General features: G+C 43.5%; 1 protein-coding gene across 1 annotated transcript in view; it reads left to right on the plus strand.

Moving 5' to 3' along the window:
* The window catches only part of tfpia (tissue factor pathway inhibitor a), a 174,293-nt gene that overhangs the window by 24,589 nt on the left and 131,937 nt on the right, over positions 1-17,767 (plus strand). Inside the window, exons 2-5 of the mRNA XM_080526286.1 lie at positions 3,318-3,524; positions 15,585-15,761; positions 16,615-16,704; positions 17,573-17,623. Coding sequence (XP_080382412.1) covers positions 3,318-3,524; positions 15,585-15,761; positions 16,615-16,704; positions 17,573-17,623 — 525 coding nt within the window. The remainder of the gene's footprint in view (positions 1-3,317; positions 3,525-15,584; positions 15,762-16,614; positions 16,705-17,572; positions 17,624-17,767) is intronic.

The raw sequence follows: 17,767 nt of genomic DNA on the forward strand, positions 1-17,767 counted from the left end.
GGGTTTTAGCCCCACGGCTTCGGTACCGTTTCCGCGACGGCAACAGCTTGAACAGTTTCTGATTGAGGTGGCTGGGGTCCCTAATAATCCTGAGGGCCTTTCTGATGTCTCATTCCCGGGAGCCTGGCAGGGAGAGGGTATATCGTGAGTTTAGAATTATAAGGTTCTATCTCCATTTTTGTCAAAATTGAGTTTTTGTACATAATCTGATCCATTAGGTGTTTATTAATGCCTGTGTGGTGTTATTTTTTAAATGTTGACATTTTTGAGTTAGTAATTCATAAAATACAAAGGTTCCATCTCACAGAACATAATGGGATGTAAAAACCTTGACGCTCAATATCTCTGAACTACCCAAGACGGAGATAGAACCTTATCATTCTAACGTCACGATATGTTAAGACTGCTGATCTGTTATGCTGGTGGGCGGGTAGGCGCCATACGGCAGGGATTGTTTCATTTGGCAGTCAAAACTAAAATGCTGAAGACTGACCCGGAAAACAATGAAATTGTATGGCGGGTAAATATTGTGTCACCCCAATATGTAGGCCTATATATTAAAGATGGAATCTGGAACTCTAATTTCTGGGCAATAGTCCTACCTCTGCACTTATTTGTAAACTGAGGGGGGTGGGTCTTTGTAATGTAATCGTTTTCATCATTTTTGGCTGTCTGAAACCCTGTGACTTTGTCACCTACTTTGAAAAGAAGTTTGATGACATTAGCAGCAATTTCTCTCAACCTCTCACCAACACCGGTCACATCCAAGCAGGCCACCACCACCCATCTCGCTCCTATCTCCTCCCCCTTTCTCCAATACATTTCCAAAGTCCTCCTTCCGTTCCTTACCATCATGATTACACCATGAACACACCTTAACTGCTCCTCTTGAGACATCTACTACCCCCCAGCACTGTGCCTCCTGAGACACCTGCTTCCCCCCCCCATGTACTGTTTCTCCTGTGTCTAAAATAAATATCATGATGATTGCCAATGGCCCCTGGCCTGAGCTAGATTACTCTCCCTGCTACGACTGGTGAATTGATGATTCACTTGCTTAGTCAAATGTATCGATTGTAAGGCGCTTTGGAATAAGACGTCTAAATATGCTAATATGCGTCTAAAAGGCTAAATGCCAAAAATGTAAATGTAAATGATCAATTCCTGTCTATCCACAGGATCTATCAAGCCTCATCTCAAGAAATCAACTCTTGACCCGTCTGCTGTCCCACTATCTCCTTCAGAACAACCCTCCGTCCTGGGGCCCTTACTGTTCTCCCTTTATTTCCTCCCATGGTTTCTCCTGCCACAGCTATGCAGATGACAATCAACTCTTTCTCTCTTTCCCCCCCTCTGACTCATAGGTGGTAACACGTGTCTCTGCGTGTCTTGGAGACATTTCAACTTAGATGTCAGCCCACCACCTCAAGCTCAGCCTTAACAAGACTGAGCTGCTCTTCCTCCCAGGGAAAGCCTGTCCTCTTCAAGACTTCTCCATCACTGTAGAGACCTCCAGTTTGACCTTCTTCCAGACAGCCAAGGATCCTGGGGTGGTCCTTGACAACCACCGCTATCCTATGCGGTGAACATCACAGCGACAGCAAGCACCTGTAGATTCTTCCTCCACAACGTCAGAAGGACACGTCCATTCCTCACAAGAATAGAAGCACAACCCCTTGGTCCAGACACTTGTCATCTCCCGCCTTGACTACTGCAACGCACTCCTGGCCGGGCTCCCCGTCTCCACCATCAGACCTCTGTAGCTCATCCAGAACGCTGCTGCCCCTCTGGTTTTCAATCTCCCCAAGTTCTCCCATATCACCTCCCCTCCTTCACACCCTTTACTGGATCCCGGTAGCTGCCCACATCAGAATCCAGACCCAGGTGCTCGCCTACCGGGTGGCAAAGGGTCAGCCCTTCCCTACTTGCAGTCAATGGTCGGCAGTACTTCATATCTTGTGTCTATTGCAGCAGCGGCATTGAAGTAGACCACCACTGCGATGTCGGCCTGAACTACTGGCCCACTGTATGTATACAATATACATTATATACAGTATATGTATATGCCCAGAGACAGGAACGTTGTGAAAAAACAAATTCATGCAGACGGGCAGGGTCTCGGCGGGCGCACACACTGTCACAAGCTGCCAATCCATCATCCAGTCATGACTCCGCATGCTTATTTAGTATATATGTTACGGTACATGTGGGAATACGGTACATGTGGGAAAACTAGGGTTAGGGTTAGGTGCTAGGGTGCTACGGTTAAGGTTAGGGTTAGGGTTAGGGTTAGGATTAGGGTTAGGGTTAGACATGCCAGCATGTATCAAGTCGACGTAGCACCTAACCCTAACCCTAGTTTTCCCACATGTACCGTCTTCCCACATGTACCGTAACATATATATATATATATAGTGACATTTTCAAGGGGAAAAAGCTACATATTGCACATTTAATTGCTATATTCCCGTTTGGATCTATCGTTTTCCTTTTCCTTTTTTGTTATGAAAATCACCATGGGCCTGATTGGGCCAGCTGGTGTGCTGACCCGCAGGCTGCATGTTTGACACCCCTGATCTAGAGTTGTTCCAACTGAATTATTTAAATTATTTAGACGCAAAATGTCAATCCTTATAACAATTAACAATGTACGTTTGAAGACGCGTAGCAAACATGATTCATGAATTTCTCTGCCGAACACCGACCTCATTGCCTCATAATACTAACCAAGATCATTCTTACGTTCATTGTTTTCTCCCTTAGAAGGTCAAAACTGAGGCACTGCTGTGCCCACAGGGCTGTGGTTTAACCTGCTTCATTTGTGCAATTAATTAATTGTAATGAGGTGATTATGTTACAGCACAGTAAGTTCTGCGTGTTTACATCGCCAGGATGGCGTCGTTCGGGCTTTGTGATCAGCTGTTCGTCAGCTTTGCGTACACTGGGTTTAGTCGGTGTCTACACAGTGTTAACTGGGAGTCAACCTCAGCTAATAATAATTATAATTTTGCCATTTAGCAGACGCTTTTAATCCAAAGCGATTTACAATTACGAATTACAGGGACATTCCCCCTGGAGTAACTGAGGGCTAAGTGCCTTACTCAAGGGCACACTAGTAGTGGTGTGGTTTCAGGCGGGATTTGAACTCACAACCTTCCGATCACAAGTCCAACTCACTATCCACTAGACCACCACTACCCCAGCTGAAGAGTCCATTTTGCTAGGTATTACCATGAGACAAACAACTAAATGATCCCCCCAACATTGAGAGGAATTCCGTGCACAGCAGAATACTAACTTTGGTTTTCTTCCTCTAGCTGCAGATGGAGTTCAGCCCGAACGCTTCATTTTCCATGAGTCATGCGCCCTCAAGAAGGACGAAGGGCCCTGCAAGGCAGCGAAGGAGAGGTTCTACTTTGACATCGACACAGGACGCTGCCAGGCCTTCGTGTATGGGGGTTGCAAAGGCAACACAAACAACTTCCACACCTTGGAGGCATGTGAAGAAATGTGTCTGGTGTCTGGTGAGTTTGTCTGTTTTACAGCTTTTTTCAGGACAAATGTGACACAGAGTAATGCTTTGGTCCTCATATTGGGACTTTGCTTTCGAAAAATGTGAATACATTTCTGTGTTGTTGAAAATCGATGACACTTCGCTAGTCAACTAATACATATTGTTTTGTGAGCCTGCTAACAATGTAAAGTAGTGTTCTAGTTAACTAGGTAGCAGTGGGGATTACTCACCCAATTCATTGCTATGCAGTATTTTGGCTTGACTAGCGAGTTTGCGTTGTGATTCTCAACAACGTTGAGTTCCGTGTTTCAAAAGAAAAGTCTGAACATTTTGATTGGTTGCCGACATGAGGACCAAAAGACTAGAACGTGTCACAAATGTAAAACATGCACTTTACCTCCATTGCTTGGAATGATACAATGCTCCTAATGTTCAACTAATGCAGAATAACACAGTTATAACTATGTAATAGGTTTAAAAACAACCATCGCCATGTTCTCAATTATCAAATTGAGCCGATACACATAATGACATCATCATCACCATAGATACTGAGGTATGTAGGGGTCTTATATTGAAGACACTGCAACAAATGCAGACTGCAGACTGCAGACAAAACAATAATATTGTTCTCATGCTTCGTGGTTTTGGGTGGGAATGTGTTTTGTTTGTTGTTTTTCAATGTTCATTCCAAAACATATCCTGCAGTGCATTCTGGGGAACCTGGGAGGCACGTCTGTTCAAACATAAACCAAAACCGTTGGCCAGACAATGACATGGCGCTGGCTAACTGGATAATGTTGAAGCGGAGGATTGTCATCTGGACTCATTTAGGACGGAGATTACATTTGAATGATTACTGGTAGAATGTACCATAATAAGACTTACTCAATTATACCACTTTTCTGTTCAGTATTAGAGCACAATCAATCCAATATATATATATATATATATATATATATATATATATATATATATATATATATACACATTGTTTGTTCACAAAGATAGACCATTTTCTTTTATCTGTGCTTTTTTATATGTGCTGTTTGCATCCAGAGCTCAATGTATCAATCTGTGAGTGGTCACATTTCCCCAGGCACCTGTCAAAGGTTCCATATGAAGCATTAAAGCTGTCTAATGGTTGTATTGACTATGTTTAACTGGCAGCCATCAGGGACTGTGATCCCTTGAAATAAATATCACATTTATGAGCGCTGCTTTGTGTCCCGAAAACCACTTTCTAAAATTGACAGTCTAGACGAGAAACAGGATTGTTTACAATTGGCCAGGGGTGTTCTAGAGGACTAAACAATGTTTCTGTCTCCGGCGGCTGCCTCTTGCAAATCGTGTCGCCAACACTGCAAATCAGTTTCAGGGACGGGAGGATGAATGTGAGGATGAGAGGGCTTCTCTCCCCTCAGTGGCCAGATTTCCAACAGACTTAATTACAGCTCCTCGTTTTTATTAATTAAGGATTAATTCGTCATTAATTACAAAACAAGTGGTAGGAGCAGCAATTTGCCAACAAAGTTTTCTCTCTCGCCCAATTATTGAAGTTAGAGGGAGGCATAGATATGTTATGGTACATGTGGGAACACGGTACATGTGGTAACTAGGGTTAGGGTTAGGGTTAGGGTTAGGGGTAGGGTTAGGGTTGGGGTTAGACATGCCAGCATGTACCAAGTCGACGTAGCACCTAACCCTAATCCTAGTTTTCCCACATGTACAACAAAGTTGCCCAATTCTCTGCCCAATTATTGAAGTTAGAGGGAGGCGTAGATACACTGAATATGGAGGACAACAAAACACAAAATGGTGGGCTGAAGCCAGCCGTGGGCCTGTCGAGTGTCTCCCTCATTAGATGGATGTTTGTGTTTTGAACAGAGGACAATAGTAGCTCTGGGTTGTCAGAAACAATGTATTTGGATGTTACTTAAACCACGGGTGTTATTCAAGGAAACAAACGAACAATATGCATGCACATTTCATTGACATGAAATATGCCCTGGGATATCACTGAATAGAATAACCAAGACGTGCGCTCGCCGCTCTCTGCAGCTCTTTTATCAGGATGATAATTTTGTCTATTATGAGAAACAGTGAAGAATAATGTCTGTCATCAGACACCTCATTGTGTGCCTCTGTATGCATTATTCAGTGGGAGGATGAGGAAACCGCTGGTGTATTCACATTATGCGAGCGGAACTTCTAATAAAGATACATCACCTTGAATCGCTTCCATTTGTTTTACTCGGTGAACGGACAACATCGTCTTTTAAATAATCTACACTGTGGAAATGAAGTGAAGTAGCCTAAACACTCCAGGCGAGCTCAGGTGGTCTGTGAGCATGGGGTCTAACGTCAGAGATGACAGCTGTTCCAGTCAGGACACTTATGTCAGTTTAATAACGGTAGTATATTAGGTTTGCCGTAATGGCTAGGATGGCTCCGCTCTGTATAGCTCCCCGCCTGAAGTTTAACAACATAAAATACAAATATAGCCGCAAGCGGCAATTAAGGGTGCAAGGGTTAACCTCAAATTTGGTACACATCTCTCTTATGGCACTGTCTCAAAGCACTCTAGAGGGAGGCATGTCTGTTCATGCAGGCATGCGATGTTCTGCCAGTGAATTTGTAGATTTATTCATGGTTATATTACTACTACTGTCTAAATCTATGACAGGACAAGGAACACAAACCTTGGAAAATGTATCATGGAGAAGCCTATTATGATGTTATTTCTGTAGGACATAAAAAGTTTTCAACCCTTAAACTCCTATTGTATTTAGGAGTGAATGGCAGCCATGCTTTTTGTTCAATCAACCTCAAATTGGGTACACATCTGCGTTATGGCACTGTCTCAAAGCACACTAACTTTGAGATGTATTAGACCAACAATGACTGACATAGCCCTATTTGCATTTGTCATAATGGTACATATACATGTGCATGTAGCTGTGTATTTTTAGAAGTATAAACGTCCATCGCAAACTTTGCAAGCACTTGTACAAGCATACTACGTAACAATTTCCATGTCAATCGGATTTTTCTGTGTTATTTTTTTATGTTTAAAAATGGCTGAATATTGAGTGGCATGGGAGCCATGTTTTTGATCCGATCTTGTTAGAATTTGGTCCACATGTCCTACTACGGTACGACAGGGTGACCATAACTTCTCAAATGGTAAATGGACTGCACTCATATAGCACCTTTTTTGCTGCTCCAAAGAGCTTTACAACAGCCTCTCATTCACACACACATTCACACACCAATGGTGGCAAGCTGCCATGCAAGGCGCTGGCCCACTCACTGGGAGCAATTTTGGGGTTCAGTGTCTTGCCCAAGGACACTTCGACATGTGGCCTGCCGGGGCTCGAACCGCTAATCTGCCAACCTTGTGATCATTAGACGGCGGCTCTACCTCCTGCGCCACAGCTGCCCTCAAAGCCCACCAACAGAACCACCAATGCAACTATGTCCTCAGTCACGGTCGGTCAGTCAGTCACTATCAGTGAAGCGTTGTTTGTTTGTCCGAGTTTTCAAAGGGGGTGTGGCTTAGCGATAGGTCCATTGGCCGCTTCACGAGTGCATGTGTATGAGTACCGTTTTTTGAGACTGCAATCTCTCCTTTGGTTTCGAGCCTTCAGACAGTCTGTGTTTTTGGATCCTGTTTCCCTTGTAAGGATCCTTTTGTTCTCTTACCTGAGGGTTCTAAGTGGGCGTGTCTCTAAACCTGAGGGTTCTAAGTGGGCGTGTCTCTTACCTGAGGATTCTAAGTGGGCGTGACTCTAAACCTGAGGGTTCTAAGTGGGCGTGTCTCTTACCTGAGGGTTCTAAGTGGGCGTGTCTCTTACCTGAGGATTCTAAGTTAGTGTGTCTCTTACCTGAGGATTCTATGTGGGCGTGTCTCTTACCTGAGGGTTCTAAGTGGGCGTGTCTCTTACCTGAGGGTTCTAAGTGGGCGTGTCTCTAAACCTGAGGATTCTAAGTGGGCGTGTCTCTAAACCTGAGGGTTCTAAGTGGGCGTGTCTCTAAACCTGAGGGTTCTAAGTGGGCGTGTCTCTTACCTGAGGATTCTAAGTTAGTGTGTCTCTTACCTGAGGATTCTATGTGGGCGTGTCTCTAAACCTGAGGGTTCTAAGTGGGCGTGACTCTAAACCTGAGGGTTCTAAGTGGGCGTGTCTCTAAACTTGAGGGTTCTAAGCGAGTGTGTCTCTTACCTGAGGATTCTATGTGGGCGTGTCTCTTACCTGAGGGTTCTAAGTTAGTGTGTCTCTTACCTGAGGGTTCTAAGTGGGCGTGTCTCTAAACCTGAGGGTTCTAAGTGGGCGTGTCTCTAAACCTGAGGGTTCTAAGTGGGCATGTCTCTAAACCTGAGGGTTTACCGCTACCAACTCGTCCACCTCCCTTCCTCTGCACCGCACCTGGGTCCACCTACAAGGCAAGGCAGGTTTATTTGTATAGCACATTTCATACAACAGGGGCAATTCAAAGTGCTTTACATACATTATTTTAAAATACAGCAAGAGGAGCATAGTAAGAAAATACAAATTACAATGAATAAAAGAAATAGATAAAACATTTAATAAGACAATAGTTAATGGAAAAAAGACATTGATAGGAGTGTTTGTGTTTAATCATAACTGGTTCGAAACATTACGGTTTTTTTAGCTTAGATTTAAATATTTTAAGGGTTTGGGACTGTTTGATTTCTTCTGTCTGGGAGTTTGTTCCAGGAGCATGCAGCAGCGTGACTGAAAGCTGCTGCACCGTGTTTTGTTTTTACTCAGCTTTTACTGGAATTATTAGCTGATTAGTCTCAGATGACCTTAGGGACCTTGTGGGAATATAGGGTGGGAGGAGATCTGATATGTATTTTGGTGTGAGGGTTTCTTCGGTACAGGAAGGATCAGACATGGGTCATTCTACCATTACGTTACCTCACTATTCACAGTGATGCCCTGCGTCCCTTTTCATCTGTATTGCAGGGCAGGTACGTCTTTGTCACAGCCTTTAGAGAGATAGCACTTGCTCTGGTTTCTAAGTCGTTTCTAAGCGCTTGTGCGTGACACGGTCTATGAATTGAATCTACTTTAATGTTCTGTGGCAGAGCGAAGTAAATGGACTGCACTTTGGACTGCGCCTTTATCCAAAGCCCTTCACCCATTCACACACCAATGGCGGCAAGCTACCATGCAAGGCGCCGGCCGGCCCGCTCACTGGGAGCAATTTGGGGTTCGGTGTCTTGCCCAAGGACACTTCGACATGTGGCCAGCCGGGGCTCGAACCGCCAATCTGCCAACCTTGCGATCATTGGACGGCGCCTCTACCTCCTGCGCCACAGAAGTGCCGCCCCCGAAGTGTGTCGATGTCCGGAAATAAGCCACATATTTGGCACAGAAGACGGAGACGTGTAGACGGAGACACATCTGGTCATAGGCTCGCCGTCCTCTGAGCTAAACATCGGTTCAGTAGGCCTTGGCTGTGGTCGACATTGCAAATAGCAGGACATGGAAGAGGAGAGGTTACAATGCAGCAATTACTTTTTAGAATTACAATGGAGTTCCTCTGCTACCTCTATCAAACTACGTGTTTGAGAGTGGTGTAAACAAATGCTTATCTATTCCCAGATCAGAGTGAGAGAGTCATAATAATAAAGAAATAATCCCAAGTAGTGTATTCACTTAATTGACATTGCTACTTAAACACCCACTTCTGAGCACGCCAGCTGTCATATCATTGATAAGCTGTTTTCTTAATCCGTTGAGGAGACTAAATATGGACTCCCAAACAATCTAACTGCAGGAATCATGCACCACAGTTGGACTGTCGGAAGTGTAACACCTTACTATGTTGATTAATGACTATTGACGAGACGTGAGGCGGTTGTTGCGTATTTTGGTGATTTTATTCAGGAGAAATCTTCATAAGCACAGAACCCGGCAGCCGGAGAGAGACGGAGAGCAGGAGAGAGAGGAGAGCAGGAGAGAGAGGAGAGCAGGAGAGAGAGGAGAGCAGGAGAGAGAGGAGAGCGAGAACAATAAGAGAACAACAAGTAGAACCACGAGCTGATTGTGCAACCCGTCAAATTAAAACATAAATCGATGCTCCTTTTTGCCTCAACCCGACATGGAACTGCTGTAGTTCTGTTGTCTCTGCTTCCCCGTTCACATAGCAGCCTTGGACACGTAGAAAGCAACGCATTTAGTCTAGACGAGAACTGAAAGGGGGCCAAGGCATGTTGGCAGGCTAGTGTCCAGGCACCTCGTGCATGAATGTAGCCACAGGCTACATGGCTAATTAAAGTGCAAATTAAAATCAGTCCAGTTTGAACAACAAACGCTGTCTGTGATTTCGGTGGTAAACCTGCTGTTCAATTTCCTCGTCGAAAAACATCCAAAGTTGGGAACCCCCACGACGAATCCGAACCAGTTGAACATAAGAAGATGACCCATAAGTATGACTCTCATAGACAGTGGTGTAACACTGTTTAATCATGGTGGAGTGTTGCATCCGTACATGAAACACGCATAATAGTGTATTTGGTTTTATAATTGAGCAATATTAAGAAGCTGTTCATGTTAGCTCCCATGCCGGTCTGTACAGTATGTGTGGAGATGGTCATCATAAAGCTGCTTTGCAGATATAGAAATTCCTTCTTTCTTTCCAGTCTTTAAACCATGTCAATTCACTTTCACTTTACAGCAAATATTTACATTCTCAGACATTTGTAGCATTACAAATCATCTCCGTCTCAAGGCCTTGGTCACAGTTGCTTGCGGAAGGGTATTGTTACTTCAAATCAAATTAAATCAAGTTTTATTCGTATAGAGCATTTCTCACAAGATGTGACTCAACGCGCTTCACATGATGACAGAGCCGCAAGCAGGCAAAGGTAACAAACCTGTACACTGTCCATCCAGGAAAATTCCCTTGCAGCCCCTCTCTACTCATAGAGCGACTAGGCTACTACCAGTTTGCCTACCAGCACACGGCAACTTCAACGTTTCATAAAGACAGGACAGTTAAGTGCAATGAATCCAAAACAAGTTTTGCAGCTTCCAATTTTCTCACTGTTTGCTGTGTGAGTTTAGAAACCCCAGAAGAGGACAAAAGGTGCCTTAGTGAACAAAGCCCAGAGCTCAAGAGGTTTACAGCTGCCCTCCTGCCACGCCTGTGAGAGGTCAACAGCATAATCACAGAAATACACACTGTCAAGTGGGAGCAAAACACTACCCCCTTGTCAGGTTTGATCCGTTTTGCCCCCCGATGCTTTAGCTCAATATGAACACAGGATTGAGATTGTAAATACAAAAAATATATTAAAAAAAGGCTGACAAGCTGAACAATATGCCACCTCTGTAGATGACTAGAGCTCCAGAGTCTGGGGGGGATTTGCAGGATTGCAGAGGAGGCCTCTCTCTCTGCAGAAAATGGCACCAACGGTAATGTCACGATTAGTTTCGCCCTTAGACCTCTCACCACACATTCAAACTCAGCTCCGCTAATTTAGAGCCTAATCAGTCCAACCGCTCGACATTAAAGTCTCATCAAAGTTCATCCCGGCCGACTGTGAAAGAATCCTTAACCCTGTTGACATTGCGACATAAATCATAAATGGCTGCCCTCTATTTACATTTGTGTGGCGTCTTAGAGATGATTCAGAGCGGGTACCCGTGGCGGATATGATTAGGAGGCAGCAGCAGGCGCGCCAAGACTTACTCTGTTTTATTTTAAGCCTGTAATAATACTCTCATTCTTGTTTTTTTATGGACAGGGATAACAGTTGTATGTCCTGTCCTAGTCGGTGTCTCCATCTTGTGTCGAATGTCTCCATCTTGTGTCAAAAGGTGTTACTGTGAGTGAAAACCCAATGTTTTGGACATGCACAGCATATGAGAGAGATACCTGCCTTAAAAGCTGAACTCTGTTGTTGTGAAATCGTGACGTTAGAATTATAAGGTTCTATCTCCATTTTTGTCAAAATTTTGTTTTTTACATAATCTGATCCATTAGGTGTTTATTAATGCCTGTGTGGTGTTATTGTTAAAATGTTGACATTTTTTAGTCAGTAATTAATAAAATACAAAGGTTCCATCCCACAAAACATAATGGAATGTAAAAACGTTGACACTCAATATCTCTGAACTACCCTAGACGGAGATAGAACCTTATAATTCTAAGCTCATGAAATATTGAATGAATGGTCTTTATTGTCATTGCTATAGTACAGGTACCAAACAACGAAATTTAGGAGGGGTGGCTCCCCTGGTGTTAGGAAAGAAAAAAACAAAACAAAAAACACAAGAAGGGAAGGAGCTGGTTTACATAAATAAAGGCTATGTACACTAGTATCCACTATACTATACTGTACAGATAGACGACTAGGGTTGTCATATTGCACATAGTGTTATTGCACATTCATTCAAGTGTGATTCAATTCAAGTGATTCATTCACATTCAAGTGTCGCAGTTTGCAGGCTTGAAATGTACATATTTGTGCCTCAGCACTACACCTGATTTTTTCAGTCCAGCAGCTGCCATCAATCCGTCCAGACTGTCCAGGGCCCAGAACCTAGGTCTTTGCTGTGTTCAGGGCCTGGACGGCCCTGTGGTAGAAGCTGTTCTTCAGTCTGTTTGTCCTTGCGGCCATGGTCCTGTACCGCCTTTTCGAGGGCAGCCGGGTAAAGTGTTCGTACCCAGGGTGGGTTGGGTCTCTGGAGATCTTGGAGGCCTTCCTGAGACAGTGTGTGTTGTACAGCTCTTCCAGAGAGGGGAGGGGGGCGCCGGTGATCTTCTGGGCTGTTCTCACGACTCTCTGTAGCGCATTTCTCTCCGCGGTTGTGCAGCTGGAGAACCAGTTGCAGATGCCGTAGGTGAGGATGCTCTCCACTGCGCCGCGGTAGAAGGTCACCAGTATCTCCTGCTTGCTGTGTTCCTTCCTGAGGACTCTCAGGATGTAGAGCCGCTGTTGTGCCTTCTTGATGGTGGCTGTTGTGTTGTCCTTCCAGGACAGGTCATCCTGTATGTGCACCCCCAGGAATCGGAGGGTTGAGACTCTCTCCACGCTCTCTCCGTCGATGAGCAGGGGCTGGATCTCGGACTTTTTCCTCCTGAAGTCCACGATGATTTCCTGGGTCTTTGACTTGTTCAGCAGCAGGTTGTTAACCTTGCACAGCTTGCTCAGTTGCTCTAGTCTACCTCATCCCTGTACGCCGCCTCGTCCCCCCCCGAGATGCAGCCCACCACGGTGGTGTCGTCTGCAAACTTTGCGATGGAGTTGCTGGGGTGGACGGGGGTGAAGTCGTAGGTGTAGAGGTTGTAGAGGATGGGGCTTAGCACGCAGCCCTGGGGGGACCCAGTGCTGAGTCTGAGGGCTGTGGAGGTGTGGGGGCCCACCCGCTGGGGGCGGTCGGTCAGGAAGTCCTTGATCCATATAGAGTGTGATAGACCCAGGTCTAGTAGTTTGGTCACTAGCCTGTCTGGAAGGATGGTGTTGAAGGCGGAGCTGAAGTCATTGAGGTGATTGTGTCATATTGGTAAACAGCCATAACCTTGAGAAACAGGGGGACATATTATTCACACACAAGTGGGTCAAGTGGGTGTTGTAAATGGGTTCCCAAAAAGAGACTTTCTTTTTCCACCTTAGATGCCCTTACATAGATCTGCTGTTTTTAATGATTCATTGGGTTGTAACTTGTAATTACATTGTTCATCACACAAACAGTGCTGCCTATACAGGAAGGGGAGTCAAACAGTACTCTGTATAGCACAGGAAGGAGATTGGGTGTTTTGTTCAAGTCAATGTGAGTAGTAAACTTTAGTCAACACTTCCAGGTTAAACATACTGTTCAGAGAATTACTATTATTTACAGTTGAATGACAATATTTACTAAAATCAAAATTCTTCTTCTTCTTCTTAAAGGGAGTGTACCACCTTTCTCTCAAATCCATAAACACATAGCAGTAACTTCCCAAGAAAATGTTCCCAATTTACAAACTCTTCTAAAAGTTGGATTTGAGGTTTTCTCTAAATCAACTCTAACTTCTGAAACAGTCCCATGAGGCCTGTGAATGCTTGAATACATAACAGCGGAGCTAGCAATTGCATTTGTATTCATGCAACAATGGAGGCACAATGAAAAGCTTCTTGAGGCGGGGGAATTGGGCATCTGTTCGCCTCTCCTCAGTCTGAAGGGCACATTTCATCCTTGAGAACTTCCATGACAATGGATGAAGACTTCAGCAAGAAGTTGTTGTCCCAGCGGATGCGGCGGTCTGTCAATGTGGCTTCTACGACACAACAATGGCGACCTGGATCCATTATGTGAGGAGAGGCCTCTGAGGAGTCGTTACCATTTGGAAAAGGACAAATTATTGTCTGGTCAGAGAAAAAAATGCTGTCCTTGGATAAACTTTAAATTAGATGAAATCATGTCTTTGTGGACGCTATTGTTCATGTTATTCTGTAGCCTATAGCCTAATAAATACAACCAACATCTGTAAACAAATTAGATGTTCACAGTTTTACTGCCCGTGTCCAACAAGTCATTGGTAATAGAGGCCTGTATTGTTACCATACTTTTTCTGTGTCCAGCATAATTATCTATCATAGTTCGCTACAAATGAATACTTCCCATATCGGTGTCATATCAGTGTTGTGTCATATCATTGTTGTGTCATATCATTGTTGTGTCATATCAGTGTTGTGTCATATCATTGTTGTGCCATATCATTGTTGTGTCATATCATTGTTGTGTCATATCATTGTTGTGTCATATCATTGTTGGACATGTCATGATTTGATTTGTGTGTCATTCATGATTTGTAGGCTACACACTGGTTTGCAGGATGACAATCTGTCTATCTGCCACTTCCCCTCTGTTACGTACAGTGTTGGTGTTCTGTGTATTGTGTTTTTGTGGGATATTTTTTTGATTATCGCTTTTTATTTGGTGCCACTATTAGTCCTCTCTGTTCCCTGTGTTGCTTTATTAATAAATATTCATTTATTGCATTTTTGAGTCCTGGGTTTTGTGTGACTGCACCCTCACTTGGCCGTTTTGTGGCTTTATGTTGCGCCCTGCTACCCCTAGTCACCAGGGGGCGTAACACCCTCCCTATGGCAAGATATGTAAATGATGTGTCCAATCCATGCCCACTCCTCCCCTTGACTTGAAACATTGATTTTACTATAGCCAAAATGTTGTATAATACAGAAATACTATATATAATATAATATAATTTATTTTTCTTTCTTTTAGGCTACGCAGCTTGGAAGTGCAGGCTTTAGGAGTAGCCAAACCAATGTTACTGTATATCTACCAGAGCGCAAGTTGCTATCGGTATATTAAGGAGTGAGCTAAGATAGTGGGACTAAATAAATTGTTCTCTATCGACAACTATAGTGTAACATACTTAACACAGCCTAGTGAGGCTATAGTAAGAAGTTGACGCCCTTATAGACCCCCTAGCCTGATTAGACAGATCACAGAAACCATGATGGAGTTCCCTGCTGAAGGGAGGGTTCAGTCGTTTGTACAGACAGAACAAAGTAACTCTCTTTTCAGAGGGAATGTTTCACAGATGTGTGATTTCCAATATTGGGCCGGAGTGTGGGAAGATGAGCAGTTTGTCAACTGTGGGCTCTTCATGTGAGCAAGGTTTTACGTTATGAGTGGATGAGAGAAGAGGCCCCATATGGGCCTCCCAGTTGGAAATCCAAAGGTTCTCAAGCTATTTTTAATGATATTAACTGTAGGCTATTTTTTTCTATCCAGTCTCAATCTCACTGAAAACCCAAAGTCCTTTACTCCTCCTGTCTCGTATGGAAGTTCCTACGTTTATTCTATTTGACAAGGTTGGCCATAAAAATGTTTCCAAAAAGGCACTTGACGGAATTGTCTTTTGGGATTTGTTTGTTTCCGCCTGTTGCTTGACAAAGGCAACAAAGTTATGTCTGTGGCTAAAACCATTTAATTCTCCATAGACACGTTTCGACAGTGATGGAGGTGTTATCTCTTTGGTAAAGAAACTGAGGCCTGTTCTCTCTCTTCCACCACCTCAGCTGATAAGAGTCCCTGTCACCTGGAGGAGGCCCCTGGCCCGTGTCGAGGGCTGGTGACGCGGTACCTGTTTGACAGCCAGAGCCAGGAGTGCAAGCATTTCTTCTACGGAGGCTGCTTCGGCAACGCCAACAACTTCAAGAGTAAGACGGAGTGTGAGGCGAGGTGTCGTAACCCAGGTAAGACGTCGGAACTGCTGTCATTAAACAAGACTGCCGTACGCCCCCCCCAGGTAGTCATGCTAGGGAAATGGTCATGCATTGTCATGCCCATCAAATTGTTGATTCAGAGAGCTATTTTTTTTTTTTAGGTATATCGGATATCTTATTGAAATAATGAGTTCTCTCTTTTTGCCTCTGAAACACTGTCAGGGCTTAATTTATTAGAAGTGAGCTCTGGAAATGTTCTGCTTCACCAATGTACCTGCCGTGGATGCCTAGGAAGTTTGCTGTGGGCACTCACTAACACAGTCATATTTGTTTTAAACTCAATTATTAATTTAATTGCTGCACTGCAATGAGGTGAACTCATTTCAAAGCAGTGGAACATTCAGTATTGAGCTAACCATGCATTTTGCCTACTGAGAGACATTTAATTATTTTCAGACAAAGACACAAGAATATTTTGTGTACATGTTGTTCGTATATATCTGAGAAAATGTAGCCTAACGTTTCACAAACCGTGACAAATACTAGTCAGAACTACACTAGATAAACATCAACACGGACAAATACTAGCCAGCACTATGCCAGATAAACATCTAAACGGACAGAGGACATTTATCTTCCTTGGGCCTTAACACATTCTTTCTCTGGTCCAAATCTAGAGTTGAGTAGAAGTTGTAACATATTTTAAACCTGTGTTATTCAAACAATTTCCTATTTTTACATTTACGCTGTTCAATCAAATCGTCAAGGCAAATAGGCATTTTCATTGCACTGCAAGAAAGTATGTTTTGAACATAATCAAGCCTAGACTCTTACTGTGGCTTCTCTTCTCTTACTCTGCAAACATCTGTTGGTGTCTGGACAGGAAAGGCCACTGAGGCCTCTAAAGTAGGTGTCATCATCACCGCCCTGGTGCCCACCAACCCACCCAGTGTACAGCCACTCAAAGTTACAGGTAAGACTAATGTGTCTATGCAAGTTCACATGAAGTTACGCCTGCAGTAACGCTGTAATTATTGGTCACGATAACCAATAACGGGGTGGTAAATTCCATTGAGAGACTCCACCGCGTCAAATATTTTTGTTCTTTTCAGGTTCTTTTCACAGCTATCAAATGTTGAGTAGCAGGCAAAATGCCCCTGTCCGAGTCATTTGTTGTTGCCTACTGTCTGTTTATGAGTGCTTTTTTCTTCTTCTTTTTTCTGTCTGTCATATCATAGTATCATAGTACTACCTACTGAGACCAAGATCTCTTTTGCAGAGATGACCTGCTTACAAACATGAAACCGATCATGAATTAATGTTCATGAATTAATTTCACTAATTTAAGTACAGAAACTAAAGGCAGATTATTGTTTTTGATGTATAGTAGGTGGTAAACTCTATAGGCCTAATTGGTATTCAACTTATGATTGATTTCCTGCCATTCAATCGGTAACTATAAAGGTGGGACACCACTAAAGCTGTGATAAGAGGTCTTTACGTTAAACTCTGAATTATCCTTACATTTACTTGACCAATTATGCCAATATCTAGTCTCAGTGTTCCAAAGGAAGGAAGCTCTTAAGGTTTTATGGATTCAGTCGTTCAGAGAGTTTCCAGGATAGGTCCAAACATATTTTTGTTTTGTACTGCAAAGATTGCACATTTGGATGAATGTAGGCCTACTTAACAAAACAATTCATTGCATAGGCTACTAATAATTGCTTAAAATATTTATCACTGAACGGGAATAATGTCTTCTTCTTATGTACTACTAATCCTGTATTTGTAGAGTGGACATCATGATTGAATGAAATCTGATCACTTGTCATATTTTTCAGGTGAAATTGCTTTGGCACACATGCTGCCCAACCTACACGCCCAAGCCACAGGTAAGAACAATAATCTTAGTTGTGTGTATTCCTGCTGCCCACATACAGTAGGAGAGAACCAGAATGGAAGTAGCTTGAGATGAAATTAACACACAGATTATCTCAAATGTACACAGAACAATAAGATGATCCACTGCAACTCCA

This window comes from Nansenia antarctica, assembly GCF_963989245.1.
Source record: "Nansenia antarctica genome assembly, chromosome: 3".
Classification (NCBI taxonomy): domain Eukaryota; kingdom Metazoa; phylum Chordata; class Actinopteri; order Argentiniformes; family Microstomatidae; genus Nansenia; species Nansenia antarctica.